The 22,182-nt window shown below is 51.8% G+C and overlaps 5 protein-coding genes across 5 annotated transcripts; 3 read left to right on the top strand and 2 right to left on the bottom strand.

Moving 5' to 3' along the window:
* Positions 1–236: 236 nt before the first annotated feature.
* On the bottom strand, positions 237–2,234 carry NOP7 (mRNA-binding ribosome synthesis protein nop7; the record flags this gene model as incomplete). Its single annotated transcript, XM_062873409.1, has 1 exon — positions 237–2,234. One exon carries the CDS (start codon positions 2,232–2,234, stop codon positions 237–239), a length of 1,998 nt encoding a protein of 665 aa, XP_062736430.1.
* On the top strand, positions 2,052–4,036 carry QC761_101630 (uncharacterized protein; the record flags this gene model as incomplete). Its single annotated transcript, XM_062873408.1, has 3 exons — positions 2,052–2,767; positions 2,847–3,114; positions 3,181–4,036. The coding sequence occupies exons 1-3, from the start codon at positions 2,614–2,616 to the stop codon at positions 4,034–4,036; spliced, it is 1,278 nt and encodes a 425-aa protein (XP_062736429.1). The 5' UTR covers positions 2,052–2,613.
* Positions 4,037–4,376: 340 nt separating this feature from the next.
* On the top strand, positions 4,377–7,789 carry QC761_101620 (uncharacterized protein; the record flags this gene model as incomplete). Its single annotated transcript, XM_062873407.1, has 2 exons — positions 4,377–4,614; positions 4,702–7,789. The coding sequence occupies 2 exons, from the start codon at positions 4,377–4,379 to the stop codon at positions 5,460–5,462; spliced, it is 999 nt and encodes a 332-aa protein (XP_062736428.1). The 3' UTR covers positions 5,463–7,789.
* A 10,352-nt stretch (positions 7,790–18,141) lies between these two features.
* On the top strand, positions 18,142–22,165 carry QC761_101600 (uncharacterized protein). Its single transcript, XM_062873405.1, has 2 exons — positions 18,142–20,906; positions 20,970–22,165. The coding sequence occupies exons 1-2, from the start codon at positions 20,759–20,761 to the stop codon at positions 22,049–22,051; spliced, it is 1,230 nt and encodes a 409-aa protein (XP_062736426.1). The 5' UTR covers positions 18,142–20,758; the 3' UTR covers positions 22,052–22,165.
* On the bottom strand, positions 19,530–19,976 carry QC761_101610 (uncharacterized protein; the record flags this gene model as incomplete). Its single annotated transcript, XM_062873406.1, has 1 exon — positions 19,530–19,976. One exon carries the CDS (start codon positions 19,974–19,976, stop codon positions 19,530–19,532), a length of 447 nt encoding a protein of 148 aa, XP_062736427.1.
* Positions 22,166–22,182: the final 17 nt, after the last annotated feature.

Genomic DNA, 22,182 nt, shown 5'->3' with positions numbered 1-22,182 from the left:
TCTGTCATGAGTTACATTTCGCTTCAAACTACTAGTGTTTTTTCGAGTTCCAGGTGCAAGAGAACGGCCAAGTGTCCACCAAAGGTAGACTAACATTGCCTGGGTGCAGGTGGAAGAGTCTTATTAAAGCACGAAGTCATTTAACAACATATCCCATCATCTCAAGTGATCAAAACCGCATTGAGAGAACAGTGGTATCTGATTAAAAATCAAGAAGCGCCTAACAAACAAAATGATTACGCCTTTCCAGCAGCCTTTTCTTTTTCCAGCTTTCTCCTCTTGGAGCGCAGCTTCATGTCCTCTGTGCTCTTCTTCTTGTTGGTGTACTGCATCTGCTCGAACAGCTTGCGCTTCTTCTTGCTCAGCATACCCTTGGCGCGCTCCAGATCCTCGGCCTCCTCCTTCTTTTTCCTTTCGAGCGCCTTCTTCTTCTCCAGCTTGGCCTTGAGCTTGGGGTCTACTTGCTTGCTCTTGACAGCCTTGCCTGAGATTTCAGCCTCGAGCTCACGTTGTCTCTGCAGGACCTCCTCCTCGTCCTCATCTTCATCTTCCTCGTCTTCCAACTCCTCGTCCTCTTCGGCATCAGAGTCCTCCTCTTCATCATTGTCGTTGTCGTCGGCGACGTCCATGTCGTTCTCAACCTCGGAGTTCTCCTCATCACTCTCAACCTCATCCTTGGCATCCTCGATCGCAGCGTCGAGAGCCTCGCCCTCGGTCTCCTGCTCCTCGAGAGGAACGGTAGGGTCGTATTGACCTTGCGTAGGCTTAACGAAGGGGCTGAGATGTGGTGGCAGGCTGGCACCAGGGGCATAAAGCTCTGGGCTCTTGAGTTCTTCATCGTTGATGCAGTCCCACACCCACTGCGGTTGCACGTAAATTCTTCCGGGATATCTTTGGTTGGGTCCGAGCTTCTGTGCGGTCTGGTTATCCTCGCCATCTCCCTGCTCGGTGGTAGCGGCCTGGACGATTGGTCTGTCGACGATCTGGTGTGTGATGGAAGGGTCGGACTCGTCGGTTGTGAAGGAGCCCTCACCAAGGATTGGGTCCCAACCTATCCTCTTGCAGCCGAACGCGCGAAGGATGAACTCGAGAGACTGACGGGGGGTTTCACGCGATAGGAAGAGGGTGCAGTTGGCGAAGAGTTTGGACGGATCGTTGCCACTGTATGTTGGCTGTGGCAGAACGTCACCGCCGGGAGCAGCAGGCTCGAACTTGTCGATGGCGTCGGTGGCCTTCTCTTCCTCCTCCTCTTCGCCATCGGCCATCTCCTCATCAGCCTTGTCCGCAGCAGATTCAGTCCTCAACTTCTTGACCAGCTTGTCAACCTCAGCCTGAACCTTGGGGTTGGGACCGTGGCCCTCGCCATTGGTGATCGCTTTGGTAGTCTCCTCGTTTGTCGCAAGGTTGACACCCTCCAACGTGAGCGCGGCAAGCTCAGCACCCTTGTCATCCTTGGTCTGGTCAAACTTAGGTGGGTACTTGAGACCGATCGAGGAGTACAGTCTGTAGTTGACGAAGCCGAGAAGGGTCATGTAAAACTCGACAAAGGTACCCATGATGCGGAAATCGATATCTCCAACAACCCTTTGGTTGAACTTGTATGGGACCAACCACAAGACGTCCTCGCCCTGAATGTTGGCCTGGTAGTAGATGCCCTTGATAGACAAGAAGGACTTGCGCAGGCTGTGAGAGGTGATGAGGTAGTGCTGGAACTCGTGGCAAAGGCGCTCGCACCGGGCGATCATCTTGGCGGGAACTGAAGTGGTGGAGGGGAGGTTGGCGAAGAGGAAGAGCATGGACAGGCAGTCGTCGAGGTCGCGGATGGCATCGATGAAGGTCGGGTAGCGCTCACGGATGACATGGTGGAGGGTGTAGCGCGGCTTGCCGGTCTGATCAGGACGCCCAGCATTGCGCTCGAGACGGGCAGCATCGCTAACATCGCCACGACCGAGAGCGCGGGAGATCTTCTTCTCGAGAACCTTTTGCTCGCGGAATTTCTGAAGGAGCGGCTCGTGCTGGAGGTACTGGATATCCTTGGTGTAGTAGAAGGTGGTGGAGGCGGTGGCCGACTTGGACACCTTCTTGCGACTCCTGGGCTCTCTTGGATATATTCCCTTCCAAATGCAAAGCTTGCGGAAGTCGGGCAAGCTGATCTGGAGCTTCTTGACAGCCTGTGTGCGGGTGATGTAGTTCTTCGCCTGGCCGGACTGGCCCTTCTTCTTAATTTTGGCCATTGTGTGTTGATCGGGGGACCTTGTCAGCGAATAATCACAGCGTAGGCCAGAATTTTGCAGTGGTTGCAGGCCGCGGGGGTGAACTTTTCCAGTGTTTTTTTTCCCATTCACTTCCTAAACTTTTTTTGTGCCATCTCCCACCGCCGGGAAGCGATAAGAGATACGGTTGCGCCGCTCAATCAGAGAAGGGAATCGACATCTCGGCGACCCCACCAAGGACTTCCCTGCATGAGCCGCGCCAGGCATGCAGCGGCCCAAGTGATTCGCTGGCACGACTCCCAGGAGTCTCGAATTTGGCGTCCAAATTTCGGACACGGTGTGACTTCTGTCGCTGACTTCATCTTCGGTTTTGCGTGTTCAAGAGATGGCGCATTGAGATATGGATGGCGGCAAGGTAACGGTGGGAAGAACGGCGGCACTCTATGCTGGCGTCGCCGTTCTGCGGCTTGCCATTTTTACTCTTCTTCCTGATCTCCCGGATCTGTTGACCGGCCGCGTCGAGATCTCAACCCCAGTCACCAGCTTCAAGCGCCGTAAGTTTAGGGTGTCGCGTCACATTGCGCCTCCGATTTTCTTGCCGATTTTCTTGACGGGATGCTAACCAGCTTCAAGTGCAAGAAGGCCTCTTTCTCTATAACCACAATGTGTCGCCATACGATGGTGGTGTCTACCACCAAGCGCCCCTTTTCCTTCCGCTGTTCTCCCTACTCCCGAATGCATTGAGCTACCCGATATTTACCTACTTCCTCTACATCGCGATCGACTTGTTGAGTGCCAGCGCACTATGGAAAATTGCGGACTCGGGCGAGGCAGGTTCATCTGCCCTATTTACATCCCCGCGTCGCGAAAGAAGATGGAACGGATTCATCATTGCAGCTATGTAAGGCACCTCTTTTTACGCCTGAATATGGGCGCAGAAGATCATGAAGATCCTGACAGGACGTAGCTTCCTTTTCAACCCCTTCACCGTGGCAACATGTCTCGGAAGGTCCACAAGCGTATTCACCACTTGCGCGATTCTCCATGCCATCGCCAAGGCCGTGTCCGGTGCACCCTTCAGCGCCATGGTTGCGCTGTCCTTTGCGAGCTATCTGTCGATGTACCCGTTATTATTACTTCCGCCGCTTGTTCTACTTTGCTTCGACAGACAACGCCCCGAACGAGCCAACAAATCAGTCGTCTCTTTTGCCGCATCACACGTTCCGGTTGTGTTCGGTGTGCTGGGACTGTTGTTCGGCATGTCGTATCTTATCACAGGCTCATGGGAATTCCTGCCATCCACATACGGTGTGCAGTTGACCCTGTCAGACCTGACACCCAATGTCGGCCTGTGGTGGTACTTCTTTATCGAAATGTTCGACTCCTTCCGGTCCTTCTTCCTGGCAGTCTTCTGGCTTCACCTCTCTTGTTACGTCGGCGGTCTTTCCATCCGGATCCGGCGGCAACCCTTGGTGGTGTTGACCCTCCTTCTTGGAATATTCGCCATCTTCAAGCCTTACCCTAGCATCAGCGACACGTCACTCTTCTTAGCCATGGTGCCATTATACCGGCACGTCTTCCCACTTATGCGCTACAGCTTCGTTATTGCGGCAGTCATCATGTATGCCTCTTTCCTTGGGCCGGCATTCTATTATCTTTGGATCTACGCCGGCAGCGGCAATGCCAACTTTTTCTACGCCATTACTCTTGTGTGGGGATTGGGACAGAGCCTGTTAGTTTGCGACCTCATGTTTGCGGTGTTGAGAGATGAATGGGAACTGGAAAGGCCCGAGATGGCGGGCAAGGAGATCAGGCAAATATGATTGCTATCAAGGAGGCATACAACATATGGATCTGATGAGTCCATGGTATTTAGATTAGAAGCGAGCGATACACCGACATAACCAAGAATCAAAATCATCGTTGCATACATTGTCAAGTGGAAGTTCTCTGGCTCATTCTTTGTCGACACAGACCATTGCAAACGACGTCACGTCATCACAGCCCGATGGCGCCTTCCCTGCAAGGCTGAAAAAGCAGCCCCACCTGAACGAACTTACCGCCCTTCCATGACATGTTATTGGTGCCTACGACTCATCTGATTGTTTACCGACTTCAACTTCAACTTCAACATCATAAGAAACTGATGGTTCATGGGTAACCATGACACCCATACGACGATACTTGAGAATTACTAAATATTCGGTTCTCGAGTGCCGCATATACCTGGACAACCCCGCACTGACACAGTCATGGCTCCTGAACTCACGGGACCCTATTCTTCCCAAAGTTATTGAGAGTGTACGGCCGCTGGTCTTGCCGAAACTGCGCGAGGAGCAAGAGCGAGATCGCATGAAGAAAAAGAGCAAGAAACGAACCATCAAGGATGTCGTGGTCCAAGGTAAGAAGATGCATATCGTTACCCCAGATTCTCGGGCCCTGCCAAGTGTGTGGAAATTGGACAGCTCATGCTGACCGCTGAGAGCAGATGACTTTGAGGTGTCGATCTTCCTGATGGAAACCGACACGAGGCACTCACTATTGCACAAGAGGAAGCACTTTCGTGACAAGGTGCAGACTAAGCTCACGTCCAACTCTTCAAAACTGACAGGCGGGGCTCATGACGCCCCCATTGATGTTGACGGGGATGAGGTGCTCCAGGAGGCAACCGATGGGGATAATGATGTGCCACTGATCCGCGAGGAGGAGGATGATCAGAATGCCATCAACCTGGACGACATCCCCGCGATAGATGAAACAACAACAAACTCGGCCAGTACCAATCGGAGACCAAAGAGGCGTAGGCAAACCAGCGGGGAGAATGAGGGCGTGTCGAACTCCTCCGAGATTGATCCTGACGTTGTTGAGACGATTGATACAGATTCACCAGATGATCAGCTGTTCGTTGGTGACGGAGACGACGACGATGACAGTGACACAGCAGCTGGAAGGCCGCCCCCATCAAAGCGCCGTCGGGAGACGGCGGCCGCTCGAGACATGGATGGACCTGACGACAAGAAGAAGTTGGGCATGGATATCTCATACGAAGGTTTCGCCATCTATGGCCGGGTGCTGTGCCTCGTCGTCAAAAGACGGGAGGGCATCGGAAAGGGCGGAGGTTTAGCAATGTCGACGAGCGGCAGGTCCCAAGCTGCCGGCCGACCTCGAGGTCAGGCTATGATGGAGAACTGGATATCTTCTACTCAACTTCCCGATGAGGCTGGTGCGGGGGATGAGGAGGCGTCGTGATATGGCCACCATAGCATTGCGATGCTTCTCTATCGGGCCGGCCGCATGTTGAGCGACCGGCCACTCGACACAACATCAGGGCGGGGTATCTATACTAACATATCACAACAGCAGCAGGGGATAGCCTCATGTGAGTGGTTCGATTGGCAACTGCTTGATGTCGTCAGAAAGAGCCCCAGGAACGTCTCAACTTTCGTCAACTCAACCCGCCTTCAAACATGATCATCCGGGACACCCCGCAATATCAGTTTCGGACTGCCGCTTGGGGAGCATATGCACGAGGCTCAAAAGACCAACGAATACGAATTTTCAGGAACCTTGAGATCTTCATGCCGCCATGTCTGGTGGCTTTTGTGCTTGAACAGCATGGATTGCGGCTTTTACCCTCCTGGTCCGGCGAAAAGAGGCCAAACCTACATATGGCTTGCAGACGCCAATCACAACAGAATGGCCGAACTGCAGCAACACCAGTTGAAACTGTGGACGTCGGCAGTTGCCCCAGCCAAGCGTTTACAACCCGCGGGCAGGCACTGAGAAACATGCACCTGGACGCCTCTTTTTGTTGGCGTCAAATGATAGGGAAGGTGTTTCTGACCCAAGCATCGTCTATCGGTACGGCATCTCGGGGCCCCAGTCTTGGTAATCTGGCCCCCAGTTCTTATCACAATCTATCACACCCACCTGTGAGACGCCGGCTGTGTGTGACTTGAGCATCGCTGGCAATCATTACTCTACGCCGCAGGTGAAGGACGGTACATGACGACAACCATCATGAACGATACCCGGAAGGCTGAAAACCGAAACAATCGATCATCATCAAAGCCTTGTCTGTATCCGTATCTGCGGGGCATACAAAGCCGCCAAGTGGGTTGGCACTTGGAGATGGCCTCATGAGCTCAGTAATCGAGATCGTACGGATGAACTCCGTCCGCGAATTCTCCCGAACTGCGCCTCGTGAACAGAAGGCCGGTGCCATCATCTCCGCCCCCGCGAATAATCAGGTTTTGGCGTACAGCTTGGTCTTGTTATCAGGCCATGCAAGGCGGCCGCGGGGTGCGGCTGCGTGCACAGGGCCGGAGGACGTTCTCCAGGCCGAGGATGGCGGGGCGAGGGAGGGGTGAATTGGTTGCAACCTTTATCCAGGAACGGAAGGATGGAAGTGGTGATCTCTGAGATGTTTGAAGTTGAAAGCAAACAAACACTTGAAAGTTCTTCCGCTAGCCAACCGCTTGTTTTACCAGCGCCAATTCCACGCCGCATAGCAGCATGAGCTGGTTATGGTGGTTATATCATCATTGCTATACTATACTGCTGTTCCTGCGCTGCAATCGCGCGCTCCAGGAATAGTTTTGTACTAATGAATCCGAACCGTCCGTGGATCATCACCAGTTTTTGACTCTTTGGGGGGTTACAGACACAATACACATGAATACAATATCATTTCCATCGGCATGATTCAATACAAGAAACACTCGCTCCGTCTCATTGTGACCCCACGACGACTGAGACGGGACATGATAAACATGATGGACATTCGCTCCCATCCATCTCAAACATCTCGGTAGAATTACCGAAGCGTATTCGGTTGCTGCTGCCGTCACTCCTTCTCTTCTCTGGTCTGTCTCGGTCATCGTCGCTCACGAGCGGCAGATACGAGGTTCCCGAGGAGTTTCGGACACAAGACGAACCCCCAGGATGCCAAAAAGAGATGAAATTTGGGAATGATGGACGATTTCGGGAATAGGAAACCTCGACAAGACGAAAGTCCCCCGTCTGTGCACCGTCGCATGATTTTGGGCTAGTCTTGAAGAGCTCAAGAACTGCTGCTTTCTGGTGGAGGTGGGCCGCATGAATGCAACCTCCCTAACCCATTTGCACCGACATGGGGTGGTCAACCCAAAATAGGATCACTAGTAGGTAGGGGAGAAAAGAGAGACCGCGAGTTCGGGTTGTGTGGCTTTCCCTAGTTGACGGCTACGGCGACCATGTCACTTGGAGGGTTGTGTTTTCGTTGGCTCCCCTTTCTTGCGGACAGGACAGGGTCTAGATGGTTGCTTACTTCATTCATTCGAGCTTGCTGGCTCAGCCACGGGCTTTGTGATTAGAGGAGTCGTATTGTACTTATCGCGATTTCATGATACCGGGGGGATGTATTAGAAGATTTGGCAGGGGAGATAGGGAAATGTTTCTCGGCACTATGGAGTATGTACATACCTCTATCGGCGTGCCGGGCATACTCGACGGGCAAATAGAAGACATGCAGCATGCAGGAGGAGATTATGAGCAGAATAACTTTTTTCTGTTGAACAAGATGTTCCAGACCCTTCTTGTCTTTTGCAGTGTGTTGTCTTTCAGGGGATGTCGACAGGTGGCTTGTGCGCGCACGCGCAACAACCTGCAGGCAGCAGACAAAAAGGCAAATTGATGAAGCCATTCCAAAAGGAGCCTCCTGCAGCAGGCGATCGCCAGGGGCTTTGGGTTACGCCAGCACCATTTCCACCACGTGGGTGGCAGGGGTTGTTTTCAGGCGCTCTGACCTGGGGCTTTTCTTCTTTGAGGTTGGAGCGCTCACCCAAGCCGTGGGGCGCATCAACTGAGGTTCCTCACAATAAAAAAAAGGAAAAAGAGAGATAGCGAGCATTAAAAAAGGAACAAAATAACCGGTGGCGCGCTTATTTCAAAAGCGAGGGGGGGAGGGGAAAAGACAAGAGAGCTGATGATGATGTTGGGGCTTAACTGGATTTGGCGATAGTTTGAACAGGTCAAGGTTTCAGGACCTGGGAATAATGAGAGGGTTTGTTGCTGTGATTGGTGGAAGAGCGAGGGAGACGGTTTTTTCTTTTTCTTTTTTTTCGGGAACGTGAGTTCGCTGATGCCGATCGATATGACGAGAGTCCCCGGCGCCTTGACCTTGCCCCGAACTGTTGGGGCCGAAGGACCGGCCGGTGCGGGAGTGGGATGATTAAATTGTACGCGCTGTGCGCGGGATTCGCGATGGCATCCCACATACCCAAAAACCCATCACCAGCTGAACTGCTGAACAAGATCGACGGGGTCGTGACAGAGCGGTGGTACCGAGCTTCGGCTCGGAGAAGGACGAACGAAGCAACGAAGTGTCCTTGACATAACCTTTTTTTCATTATTTTTGCTCTCTTGGACCTTCTTGCATGAACCCACCCATTTTGTGCCCTCGTGAGAGTGAAAGTCTGCGGCGGTCAACAAGGAAAACCCCACGCTGTCATTTCCGGTGTCTGCGACTCTTGCCGCAAAGCAAGGACCACCTGACCAGCGCAATAGGCGCGCAACGGGTGACGGGCCAAGCTTTTTTTTTTTTTTTTTTTTTTTGATACAGAATGTTCTTTCCTCAAACGACTGCCGCGATCTCCGTCGATAACATCGGTATGCCGGCCAGGCTGAACAGCGGTGTACTCTTTTCGGTCATTCCAGAGAATGGAGAAGGGTCTAATTATGTCTTGGGGACTGAGAGACAAGTGTGACCCAACAACTGTAACCGTACTGCCGGGAAACCTTGTGATACGGAAGAAGAAACAGAGAGGGTTCTTGTGTGTTTTATTTTTACGAGCGAAACTGCAACGTTCGGTTGGGGGGGGGGGGAGGAGGAGAGGGGACTTGTGTTGTTGAAAGCTGGGGTTGGAGACTCCACACATGGATCAGCCCTCTTCGGGATTTCCAGATGAGAGAAGACTCCATCAACACAAGACAAAAGACAAGAACTTGAGACGAACAAGATGACAAACCGCAAAGTGGTGATTCATGGGCACACATAAACGACGTCAACCCAAAGAAACCCAGAAGCTTCCTTTCGCTGTTTCGTCCCGACTCGCCTGCCGATACATGGTGTATCATCCTCATCCCAACTTTCCTTGTTACAACCAGGCTTCCACATACGCAGTATGACATGGAAGGCAGATGATAAGCAGCAAGAGCCGTTCGGGGTTGTTGGCAATGTCAAAGCGCGCCCCCCCCCCCTCCTCCCGAGCCCACGGAAATCATCAGTTTGTAATGTGTAAGACTGCAACGGTAAGGGCCTCAGAAAAAGAACGTGATGGCACCCAGAAAGAAAATCGGCTACTGCACTGTTCTTTTCGATTCCTTTCCATGCGGGTTGGTTCTTTTCTTCCTGGCCAGTCATGATCAATCCCAGAAAACTCCCTCGAAGGAACGCAAGGCTCCAAACTATCATTACCAATATGCACCTCTCCAATTTTGGGCTTCGATGGGCTGACGAGTGTGATGAGAGCTGCAAGAGAAGGACCGACAGCTTGGTTCATCCCCCAAACAAAGATAAGCTCCGGGAAGGGATTGAACGCCTCTTTTTTTCTGCCCTCGCAGGTGTGATAGGGCTTACAGCTTTCACGGGCGACGCACCCGTTGTTCCTTGTCTGTTGGTTGTTGGGCACCACCTACATACCACCCCACCGGCAGCCAGCCGCACATTTGACTGTCTGGTAAATCATCCGTGCGTGGAGAGAAGAAAAAAGAAACCTGTCAGATTTTTGTTATCTTTTTCGAGTGAAAACCCTGTTTTTGCCAACTTTCCCGAGGGAACACGAAAACGACGACAATCACACACAAATGCCGGCGGACATCTCGGCATTAGAGGCTGGTTGATATCAAACCACCTTCATCGGAGCAGACCCCTCCGCTGCTCCGAACCCACATCCCGCGTTGCTTCTCTCTCATCTCCAAACCCCATGTAAATTACCCCAGAAAGAAAAACTGTTGTCTAGGGTTGTTTGAGAGGGCCTCGGGAAACGTCATCATCTCTCCGTGTATGCACACCAAGCGCTACAAATCCTCCGGCATATCCCATTATCAGTGATAAAAAACAAGGCTAGAGAGAACGTCAGCAAGCTAGTGTAGCATAAACATTGTGAATCAGACCACCTTTTCTTCCCAACAAGGTCAGGTCAATCAACACAAATCAAGGCAAAGTGGCTGGTGGCTGTATTTCAAGATCCCACGTAATAACGAGAAAAGATAATCCCGTAGCCGGCATCCGAAGATAGAGAGAAAGAGAGGAACAACCAAAAACGACGTCAAAAATGAGACAGGGACCACCATGCCTGCCTGCCTGGAATCTCCAAGACGTGAAGCGGCTGCTGCGATGTCGATATGACACAGACAAGCGGTGAAGAATCAAACAAACGCATCCTCCGGCGCTTAAGAGAAAAAAAAAATATCAACACCAACAAGAAAAAGGCTCATGTCAAAGGAAAAATATTCAAGGAATGCCGCCGTTTGTGTGGTGGTTGGCATCTTTGCATGTGATGCCCACAGTGGAGGCAAGTGGAGGCGGTTGGGTTGGAGGGAAGAAAAAGGAAATTGAAAGCCGCCCCCACAATTCCTGACAGGAATGTTCGGAAGATGTTCTAGAAGGTTTCCACATTTGGGTGGGTTTTGTTCATTTGGTTACTGGTAATTTCACCATGTTTGTGAAATGACAAGGGATGGCTAGCCCGGTTTTGGCCGTGCGTTCTTTTTTCAGCTTGTATCAAAATTACGAGGCTGGGAAACTCTTGGTGTTCGGAAGGTAATGTATCGCTGAAATGTAACTTTCCCACCCCACCATACAAGCCTGTATGTATGAGAAGCCGGATTTCAATTCGGGCCCTTCTCCTCGCTGATGAGGCAGTTCTGCGACTGTCACCGCCGTTGAGGCAAATTGCAATCACCAGTTTCACCATCATCACACTCTGCAGCATCACAAAGCACAAGACTTGAACCAATCCACTTCTTCACCGCTTGCTTGCAGGCAAAAGAAGATCGCCTTTTGCCGAAACCGTTCGTGCCCAACTTCCCGGGTTTTTCTTTCGAAGAGTGTGTGGATGCATGGAACTCTGTGCGAGTGGAAGGAGGGGTCAGATGATGGATTCTCTGACACCAATCGGCGGAAATTAATGCAGGCAAAGACAGGTCCCAAAGTTGTGGTTGGTTGCAAGACGCAATAATACCGTAGGATTGACAACGCCCGACTCAGCCGGATCGGCGAGACAGTAAAAAAAGAAAGATATCAGTTTTCTCCCTCTCTTGGGATGAATTCGTCATCGGAGAGATTGTTGGTGTTTTTGGGTGGGGCAATCAACAAACCGATAGAGATGAGGGGCAAAAGGATTACAAGGTTACACAGATTTGTGAACGGGATCGTACACGTGCTCGCCCTGCGCCGCATGATCATGTCTTCCTGCCTATGGTAGCAATGCAAATGCAGAAATCTCTGTTTGCGGCGATGGTGCTGTGGAAAGCCGGCCAAAAATGAAACAAGATGTTTATGGGTGGTGATGAATTATGATGATGGTGTAGCCAGGGAGGGTTTGTAAGAATGTGGGGTTTCGGTCTTACGAACGTTGGAGCATCCTTCCGTACCAAGCTGCCGGGTCACTCGGCGGCGGGCGTTTTCGGGCTCGGTCTCCGGTCTCCAGTTTTCCACGGTGGAAATGCACAGACGTTCTCACGAAACCATGTCCGTATTGGGAAAGTGCTGCTTGTTGTTGTTGTTGTGGCTTCCTTGTTGCTGACGTTGATCTCGGGCATCACAAAAACTGGAGCTAGCTAGCCGAGGGAGCGGTGATGTAGGTGGATGGGACTGATGATGGGTGGGTGAGAAGGATAATTCTCATATGGTGTGTGTGGTTGGTGAGATGACGCCCGACGGTACCTGAACTGCGCCGCCTGACTTACACCGAAAGCCGAAGGGAAGGTGAGCACTAAGGTGAGTTGTTCCTGGATGGGATGAATTTCAGCCCGTATTATACCCTCCATCTCGAGAGCTTTGGGGAGCAGTCGGTGATGATCATCAACAACGCACAGACGAACACGAAGATGGAGGACCCGAGATAAGTGTAGGTGCCGAGGTATATTGAAAGGGTTGCCATCCAGCACTGTAGATAATGCCTGCTGCTGAGCATATCAGCTCGCCATGATAATTACTTGCATCAAAAAGAGCCCCCAACGTTTTGCGGGCAAAAAGCAAACAGACACCTTGGGGGTTGATGGTGTGTCGACAATTGATTGAAACAATCTACCGAGCGGCCGCGATCCGAATCTCGGACTCGCGTGTCATTGGATACCGAGAGCTGCCCAATATCAAAAAGTTTGCGTGGTGCTGAACATCGTCCTGTATCAGTCTTCATGATGCTGACACATGATAACATGTTTGTTGCTATTTAGTGCGCAAGGCTATCGAGAAATATGTACGAAATAAGAACAGTGCATCGGCTAATTCCTTCCTCGCTTATCGTGCGGCCTTTGACGTTGCTCCCAAGCCCGATCATGTTTTGTTGTCCAAGTCGACTTGTCGGTTACCTCCTGATTCTTTGTGTTCCCCCAAACAGATCATGACTGACAGATGCTGGTGGCTGGAAAAGTGCTGGAAAGAATGCTTCCCGGCAGTGCTGCGCCGCCTTCAGCTTCCGCCCAAATTATTGACGATGCTACGCCGTCCCAAAAATACGGAGAGATGCGCGCTGCAGTCCTATGTCATGTATGCACAACAGAGGCGTGGTGAGAACAGACACATGGAAGATCGAATTAGCCGCGCAACCTGAGAAAGACGGCGGCTCGCGGTTAATGCTACTGTCGTCTTTGAGTTGTTGCTCTATTCCATGTCATAGTAGCACAGCTATGCTTCAAATAAGCGCTCGCTTGAGTCTTGACTGTCAAAGCGCAGGCGACACTGGGCGGCTGTTGAGGCAATTCCCAGCCCAAGCCGTAATGGGTTGGGATATTTCTGTTTTCTTCGCCGTGTTCATACCGCCGCTCTTGCAGCCGACAGTCGTCCATCAATGCCATATTGAACCAGAGCAAAGTCTGTCATATAGAAATTCCAAAAGCGGACAATCTCGCAGGCCACGAAACACCAAGCACTCTTCTCGGGCCCGTTGCTGCATTGCATTACATTGCAGTTGCGTGAGGTGTCTAAGTGAGTGTACCCTTCGTGTCGGGAAACTGAGACTGAGACCACCTTTTCCGTATGTGTAATGGAAGTCGGTGGTTTCGGCGGGTTGCATATTGAAACAAACAATCTTCCTCGTGCCGGAGGTGACGCTATGTTTTAGTTTTCTGTTTATTGTTGATTTCCCTGTGCCGCGGCCGCCGCATATTCTCGTCAGAATTTTCTTTCTGTTATTTACTCTGCACCATGAAATCGAGGTTGTCATTCAATCCTCCGAATTTCCTTGCTTACTCCGTATCGATTAGACATCCCGGCTCTTCGGGCCTTGGTTGAGAGTTGCCCAGGTGACAACGCGTCCAAGTGCTCTGTGTGAATGTGAGTCACGGTACCCTGTAGTATACCGGCCTTATCGTGTGTCAGGTATGCCCCCCCAGTAATAGACACTTGGTGAATGCCTCATAAAAACCAAAAGGCGGGGTTGGGTTGAATCGGGTTGCCCAAACGGGAAAGATATGGCTAGGTTGACAGCCAATGCCTAATCGTGTGCCCCGCGCCTGGCGACAGTCTGGCTCGTACACCGACATATACATGGAAGTGCGGTGTCATCAGTTCAGTCATATGAATCCAACCCTGTTTTATTTTTCAAAAGTGAGGTGTGAGTGTGTGCACGTCGTGAGGATGTAAGTGCGGGGTTTAAGACGTGGAAATGATAGCCTTGCGTCGGGACAATGTTGTTGTTGGATAAAATGTGGGGCTTCATGTCAACCGGGCCAATCGAGCTCTCGCGATGGGCACCTGTTCCTGTTCCTGGATAAGAAGAGGCAGGCTGCCAAAATGGTGGCCTACTTTGGGTGACCGCCACCACACCACCTTCACGAATGTCGTCCAGGTCAGAAACAAAAGAGGGTGTGAAGGTTGAGCCCACCGTCGGAGCGGACAGCCGACGTTTTCTCCCGTTCCGCTCCTCCATGGTACTGGTCTTGTAATTACGGTGGTTCCGTACTGGTAGGGTGAGCCGTGCTGTAAGGAGCTGAATGCTGACGAGGCTGGATGCTACGCTTCGAGAGCACCATTCTTCTGGGACGAACCAAACGGACCAAAGGCTGAAAGTGGAATATCTCCAGATGATGACACGCAGAAAGTTGTTGTGCTGCCAACCGCAGCTGGGGACCCCTCATCGGCCTCACCGGAGGGGCAGGAAAAAGAAAAGAAAACCCCAAAATCCACTTCTCTTTCAACCTCTCTCAGCCCGGTGGGGGAAGATCGGAGCAAGGGCTTGTGCGCTGAAGTGCCGCCTGTCATCAGATCCAAACAATTTCGGTATGCTTCGGCTGGTCGGCTGTTGTCGAGTGGATTTACCCCAGACTTCCATATCACTGATCAGAAAACGAAACGACGTGCCATGAGGGCTGACGACGCACAACGGATTCAGGTAATCTTTCGGCCGTGATCATGGCGAATTGTGTGGTTCCGTAATGACTTGTCATCTCTCGGAAGCTTGGTATACCACGAGCGCAATGAATGGCACCCGCAAAGGCGCCCAGAAACGTGCGATGGTGTGGTCATCAGTCTTGCGACACCGATTTGGAGGATACGAGAGCAGCAGGGATCGGTCCGTGATGGCGAGGGCGATGAGAAGATTCTTCGAAAAGGATGGGTTGCAGTGTGGTGGCCAGCTGACCTGGACCTGCATCGGCTGCTCAACTTTCCCCTGGCGGAATGACGGACAACCAAAAGATCGAAGAGACGGTTGTTTCTGAAACAGAACTTGCTCTTTGCGCCGATGGAATTCCGTTCTCTCAAACATTGTAGGGCTAAAGTCAATCTCCTCGGGCATACAAAGTACTTAGGAGTAAAGGCTGGGCATTGCTTTGATAGCTGTCACCGCCTTCTAGGCTGCGTTTGCGTCTTCTAATTTGCTCCGTACACCGTCATTTTTCCATTTGCTGCGTTTGTAGTTTCGGTGCCCAGCCCCTGAGCCAGGTCTACAGTGACAGTGACGTGGAAGGGTGACGGTGACGGCAAAGTCGAATCTCCTTCAGGGCGTACGGCCCCTGAAAGATGCGCTGACATGGGCCCCGCCCCCCTTAAAGAAGAAGCCCTGGCGTGGGCAATTTTGCTCGCACAAATGCAGAATTCCCAACAAATGCCGTTCGAGGATTCTTGGTAATCACGGTGAAATTGGCTGTGGAGCATCGAGCAAAGGGGGGCAAGACGAGGCTTCGACCGGAGTTGCTGGAGTTGGTCCAGCTTGCGCTGTACTGTGCCAAATTTGCAATTCCTCAATTTCAGATCTTTCGCCCTTTCTCAGCTCGCTGTGTGCCGCCCTTTTCGGACATGGCAGAGACGCGTCTCGAGCTGGGCAATGCGCTGCGATATGCGCTATGCTACGGACGCTTCCGTTTGCGCGCTGAAAAACGTGTCCTGCGGCTCGGCTTTCCTGCCGAATGCAGCGTCAACATCTATTTTCTGGGACTCACACAGACGATGTATGATTGTAATAGCACGTACGATACTACCAGCCGTGTAGGAGAGGTGGTGGTGAGGGGCGGACTATGGAGCGGGGACACCAAGCCCAAGAACAGCGCAACGATGCCCAACCGCCGGTTGACAGCTTCGGAGTCTGATGTTGAATGCCGGATTGACGACACAGTCGCCGGAGGAGCGGCCGGGTGGGTATCCATGGAGCGGCCGTCATGCGTCGGTCAACTGCCATCGACCGTTTCTCTGATTTTCAGCGTTATTTTCGCAGCATTACGCAGCCCGTAATTCGGTATTTCACGTTATGGCGCAATGAAAAGGAATGAAAGGTACGTACAGCAGCCGTGGCTTTTCTCGGAGCAGGGATTGCTGTATTAACGACAGGGAGTCCCTGGGCGTGATGCTGTGTTTCATTATTTCGTGGTGGTCATCGAGAACCTGGCAACCTTGAGTTACTGCCAAGCTGTGGCTGCGTCACCGCAACTTTGTGCTGCTTTTCCGGTTGCAGTACCTCCCTCGTGGCCTGAGGGACTTGACTCATGAATCCCCACACAGCCAAATTATGTGAGCGTCTGAGGGCCTCCCAGGTACCTCCGGACCCGAACAGGGTACTCGTTACTCATCTGCCCAGCATGCCAGGGGATGACCGGGACTCACTGCCCACAGCCCTGTCCGTGAAGTTGTTCTTGCGCATCCTGGCTTGCGAGCAATCTTGAGATTATCAGTTCGCGGCTTGCTACATAAGGGAGCCTCTGCCCTCCTCCCACCCCCAACCAAGCCCACCATCTCGAACCATCATCAGCCAACACAATCTGATCAGTTCATTATCAGGATATTGAAGCATCACAAGCTCTCTTGTCAACGACATATCTACCAGCCACTCCCACCACCAGCAACCACCACCTCACTCACCCACTCAACAACCCCTCAACACCATACAATGGCCGCCCACAACGAACAGACCTACACCATGGATTCTCAGAGACCATCTCAGCTTCCCCCCTGCCCCGGCCCTCCCCCGAGTCGCCCTCTGCCTCCTCTCCCCAAGAGGGGCTAAAGGGTTGATAGTCGATCAACTACAACTACCAACCACCACTCGAATATCAACGGTTCACAGCACATTGTTACCGCTTTCACCATGGGTCTATAGGCCTGGTCGACATCCGCTTTGAAGATTTCGACAGGCCGAACGCAATCATGTCAAGGGCATGCGAGGCTGCAAAAACGGAGCCAGCTTTCCTGTCTCCGCATTGGTTTCCGACAACAGCGAATTCCACGCCTGTGAGCTGCACGCCATCATGCTTCGTGCATGATGCACCACAGCCATTCTCGACATAGCCATTTCAACCGTCTCAACCCAAAGGCTCCCGCCCTGATTGGCCTACCAGCATTTTTCTCCCAGCTACGTCAACACTCTAGCATGCTGTGTACCATTGCCGACCTTTTTCTGGCACCACCACCACCACCTTCAGTTCAGTTGCACACCACGACAGGAACTGTCTTGCCATCCTTCCACCCGAGAGCCGGCTCATTGGGAGACATCCATACCTCTTCCAACTTTCACACTTTCGCTTTATTCTAATTATCTTCGGCTTTTCGGCATCTGACGGACCACCACTCCGAAACGGATTTCAACAATTTACCATCACATTGTAATACCACCAACCACCACAGTATCGACTTTAATCAACGGGTCTTCGTTTTTTTCCTACTGCCCACACTACCGCGACACGACATGCAAGATTTCCAATGTTACGAATGAATTTTTATCGCACAACAAACTTTGGGGATTATTAGAAGGATTTTTCTACACACCACTGTACCACCACCGTCACTATGAATTAAGGGAGCATTTTGGGAAACGGCGCACATGAGTTTTTATCAATTGGTCGCCGATACCCCACAATGGAATTGGAGGAAAGGGAATGAGAAGGAGAGAGGAATTTACGGCGATGGGATTTGCATCGAGCTGTTTTTTTTTTGGGAGGAGCTTTAGTTTTCTGGTTTCGCTATTCTCATGTTCATGAATGAGAGCGACACAAACAATGCAAGAAACTATCCATTTACCAACCCCCAATATTTTGAACAGCAGATCCTATATCATGCATTTGTGCCCAATGTGTCTCCGTTCTTCATGAATCGCCAACATGGTGCAACTTGTTTTTATTATCTCATCGTAATTCTGCCGCGGGTTTTATTTGACAATTTGGCGCTAGCCTTTCGAGACTCCATGGATCACAGGGACCGAAGCGCAAGAAAACCACCACCACCACCCGCCCACCCACCTCATCCAAGGACACAGGCAAGAAGAACAGAAAGCGGAAATCCGCAAGAAGAGAGTTTCAACACCATGATCCACCCCCGATATTCATCGGCCCACGGGGCATTCAATGCATTTCTCAATCAAAACCTCATCTTGGTTCTCTGCAACCTGGCGGCCTGAACATTGCGTGGGGGTCTCAGTTGAAGAGTGGTAATTGCTACGTCTTGGTTCGTCGTTCAATCCACCACCGACCCTCTTCCCTTTCCCCTTCCGACTTCACTGAGTTTATCCAGTTTGAGAACTTGTCGAATTGAAGTCTCTCTCTCTGTCTCTCAATACACAGTGGAGTCATGTATGATTCTGGTGGCCCCCCCCTCCCCCCCTCTGTCACTGCAACATCGGCTTGCATCATTCTCAACTTATTATGGCGCGCATTTGGCGGCAAACACATCCCCCCCCAAAAAAAAAAAATTGATCACATGCAACACTTTATTCTTTTTGGGACATGTTTCTGTTTTTTGTCAAGGTGGAACCTACCTACCTAGCCAAAAAACTTCAGGTTCGCGTGCCTGGAGTTAACTCAACTGTATGTATGGTACCGCGAAGGGGTATTGTTCATGTACATATCCCTTTCCCCAGACACACACGACTCGCTCGCGACAGAATGTTACGAGCCAAGGGCGCAAAAGCAAGTACAGAAAACGAAAAGAGAGAGCATGATACCCAACCCACAAAAGCCGCCGGTACTTCGCGCTTGGACGACGAACGCGATCTCGCAAGGTCGGGTTGTTTTCGTACAAGTGGAAGGGGTAGGGTATCATCAGGACAGTAGGGGTGATCAAGTTTAAACGGCCCTCGATCTGTGTTTTGGACCTCAATGGCATTGCCAATAGCTCCGGGACTTTTGCACGGGATTGAAAGAGCTTGAATGACATGATATCAAAGAGGAGCTTTTCTTCCTTGAGGGCGAATACTAGTTATCGTATTAGTGAGACGGTTGGACCAAGGGAGAGAGGCTAGGAGATATCGCCAGTGCGCGATATCATATTCATGAAATGGGGATCCCATCATCGCAAACACATGTCAAAGAGGGGCTCTTCTCACTTTTCCTCTTTCAACAACAGCTCACCCACGTGGATACGGTTTTCATCAGGCAGACGAGATCGGCCATCGGACGGTGGGCATATCGGTCGATCGGGCGGCATTTGTTGTCACTGTCACCAGCGTTGCTTTCGCTGCTTCTCAAGATGAGACGACTCAGCCAACCACCATCACCACCAAAGAGGGAGGCTGTGTGCCTCTGCAGCAATTTCCAGGTCGGCTCGGGTTGTCTTGATCGGGTATATTTCCTACCTTCTGAATGTGATCCCCGAGGGGAGGCCACGACAACATCATCCCACACATCGTACTACTTTACTTGACTCTTCCACCCCCAAAAGTGGCTCGATGTTGAGGCCTTCAAGACCATGACCTGCATGCTTGTTAAATTATTTCGTGCAGTAGCATCCTCCGCCCAACCACCAACCCCCCGCATCCGAAGCCGAAGGGTGAGGAGCCAAGCCCAACCATCTATTTGATGCCCCGTAGGATCATCAGTGGTTGAGGGTTCAAGAGGAAGCACTTGTGAATGGAGCAGCTGATCTCGGGTAGCGGATAGATTCGGGCGGAAACGTGGCCCGCGAACGGGAACGGAGTTCGGGGTTGATATGTCGTCCTCCTGACTGAGACTGGCGACTTTTACGAGCAGACGATGATACCAAGCGCTGGTCCAAGACCCTCCAAGACTCCCCAAGACTGACCATTTTCCTGGGGGTGGTTTGTGCTCACGAGATTGAGTCTTGTCCTGATGAGGCATGGTTGAAGCTGAACGAAAATGGAAAGCGACATTGTCGAAAATGGAACTGTCCCCTTTTTGCCCCTTTTGGGAAAGGGGCGCTTCTTTCTTTGAAGGAGCGAAGTTTGGTTGCGTTCTTGTCTGTCGGAACTTTTGGGCTCGGCGGTGATCAGTGCTCAGTGGTGGTGGTGGTGGTTGCCGAGGCGCAACAAAAGTGGCCAAGAAGAAGGGAAAAAGAGGCTAGATCCCAGGGGTTGAAGTGGTTGACAAGAAGGGAGATACGTCATTGACAGGTTTTTGGCAGTGTGATTGATGCGATCTCGGGCACATGAAACTCGGTTTCTGCCGACCAGAGCATTTGAGGTATTTTGTTTTACGGAGCTCTAGGTAGTCTGGTTTGAGGTTGATCACGCGCATCGCTTCAAGTTGACAGGAGGAAGTGACAGGAACGAGATCGGAGAGGAAGTGTGGGATGCTGAAACGAGTGAAATTGGGGTTCATGCTGCTGACAATGCATCTGGTGCCGATGATCTCTCCCGGGCGGTGCTGGTGGAGTCGTTTGGGCGCAGCGGCAGGAGCGGGAACGAAATCTTCCCCACACTCTGAATTTACGATTTCCGAAACCAAAGCCCTGGTGTTTTCTGGAAAATGTCCAGTTTATCAGGACCCTGAATGGAGGGGTAAGCTCTTATCGCCACGTGAGGACGTGCATTCTCTCAACACGCTCCAAGCTGTTGGTCATTGAGGTGCGCGACGTAAATTATTTACGACTGGTGGGTGCGTTATTCTGAAAAATCAGTATCATGGCCCTCCAGCTTTACGTCTGGGGCCCTGCCTTCGGGCTGCCCTCCATCGATGCAGAGTGTATCGCCGCCATCGCTTATCTTGCTCAGACCACAAGTAAAGCCGATTACCAACTCATACAATCCAGCCCCTCAGCTGTACCAACCCGTATGTTTGGCCCTGCCATTCCCTCTTTTCTAGAAGCTATAACTAACTCACACAAACAAACAGACCACCTCCCCGCCCTCCACGACCCATCCACCCGAACTTGGATATCAGGCTACACCTCCATCCTCCGTCACCTCCAAACCCACCCCCCACCCTCCTTCCACGATGCCACCTTCCCCCCCCCAACACCCACCATCCAAGCTGACAGCAAAGCCTACACCACATTCCTATCCGCCAACGCAACCCCCCTCATAGCCCTCTACCTCTACGTCTCCTCCGCCAACTGGGCAGCGAGCACCCGCCCAGCCTACAGCAAGATCCTGCCTATGCCGCTGCCATGGACAGAACCAGCCCAGCTCCGACAGACAATGTCTGCCCGGGCGGAACACCTAGGCATGTCATCGCTTGACACGGACGTCGAGACGGAAAAGGAAGAACAAGAAGCTGCTGCTGCGAGGAGGGCGGGGTGGATATCCATCCCGGCTAGTTTGACGAGGGGGCCGAGTACGGTTGGGGAGGTTATGACGCCGGAGGAGAAGAGGAGAATTAAGTTGGAGTGGTTGGCCAAGGATGTGCTGGATGTTATTGGGGAGGTTGAGTGGGCCAAGTTGACGATGGGGGCGAGGTGTGCTGTGTTGGGGTGGGTTAGTTTGATGATTGTTGATGAGGGGGTGCCGAGGAGGTGGTTGGCGGAGGTGACAAGGCAAAAGTATACGGGGCTGGTTGAGTTTGTGGAGGACTGTAGGAGGGAGACTTTTGGTCCTGGGCCAAGAGGATGGGAGAGTTTGCCTTGGGTCGACGAGGGGACGGAGGCACATGGTTTAGGGCTCAAGCTTTACCAGAGACTTGGGCATGGAGTTATGTATGAAGTGCCATGGATCGGAGAGGTGTGGAGAAGGTGGTGGGCTGAAAAGAGGAGGAGACAAGTGCTGGAATATAAAGGCGTCAAACAGGGGCCTAGTCGGGACAGACTTGTCTTCGCAGGACTTGGGATAACAGTTCTCACAATGGGCGCTGCTATCTGGTATTGGCAGACCTTGCCACGATTCGGAGCCTTGGTACAACGATGGGATCAGCCTATTCACGCAGTGGGTGGCTTGGGTGCCGCTGGGGCGTTTTTATCAAGCATGTTTGATGAACTATAAAAAAGAATATACGGCGTTCAGGGCTGAACTAGGGTTAGAAAGGTTTACAAAATGATTCCCCTCAAAGCATTTAGAAGCAACGACGCGCAATGTATAAGTCTCGCATGTTCTCATTGATTTGGTGCCTCGTC

Source organism: Podospora bellae-mahoneyi, assembly GCF_035222275.1.
Source record: "Podospora bellae-mahoneyi strain CBS 112042 chromosome 1 map unlocalized CBS112042p_1, whole genome shotgun sequence".
NCBI lineage: Eukaryota > Fungi > Ascomycota > Sordariomycetes > Sordariales > Podosporaceae > Podospora > Podospora bellae-mahoneyi.
This window is presented reverse-complemented; position numbering and strand designations above follow the sequence as displayed.

What these genes read in the sequence shown, in the direction of transcription:
- QC761_101600 (XM_062873405.1), top strand. Translation starts at nt 20,759, where the DNA reads ATGGCCCTCCAGCTTTACGTCTGGGGCCCTGCCTTCGGGCTGCCCTCC. An exon ending in CCCCTCAGCTGTACCAACCC is followed by an intron (nt 20,907 to 20,969) that starts GTATGTTTGGCC and finishes ACAAACAAACAG; the next exon opens with ACCACCTCCCCGCCCTCCAC.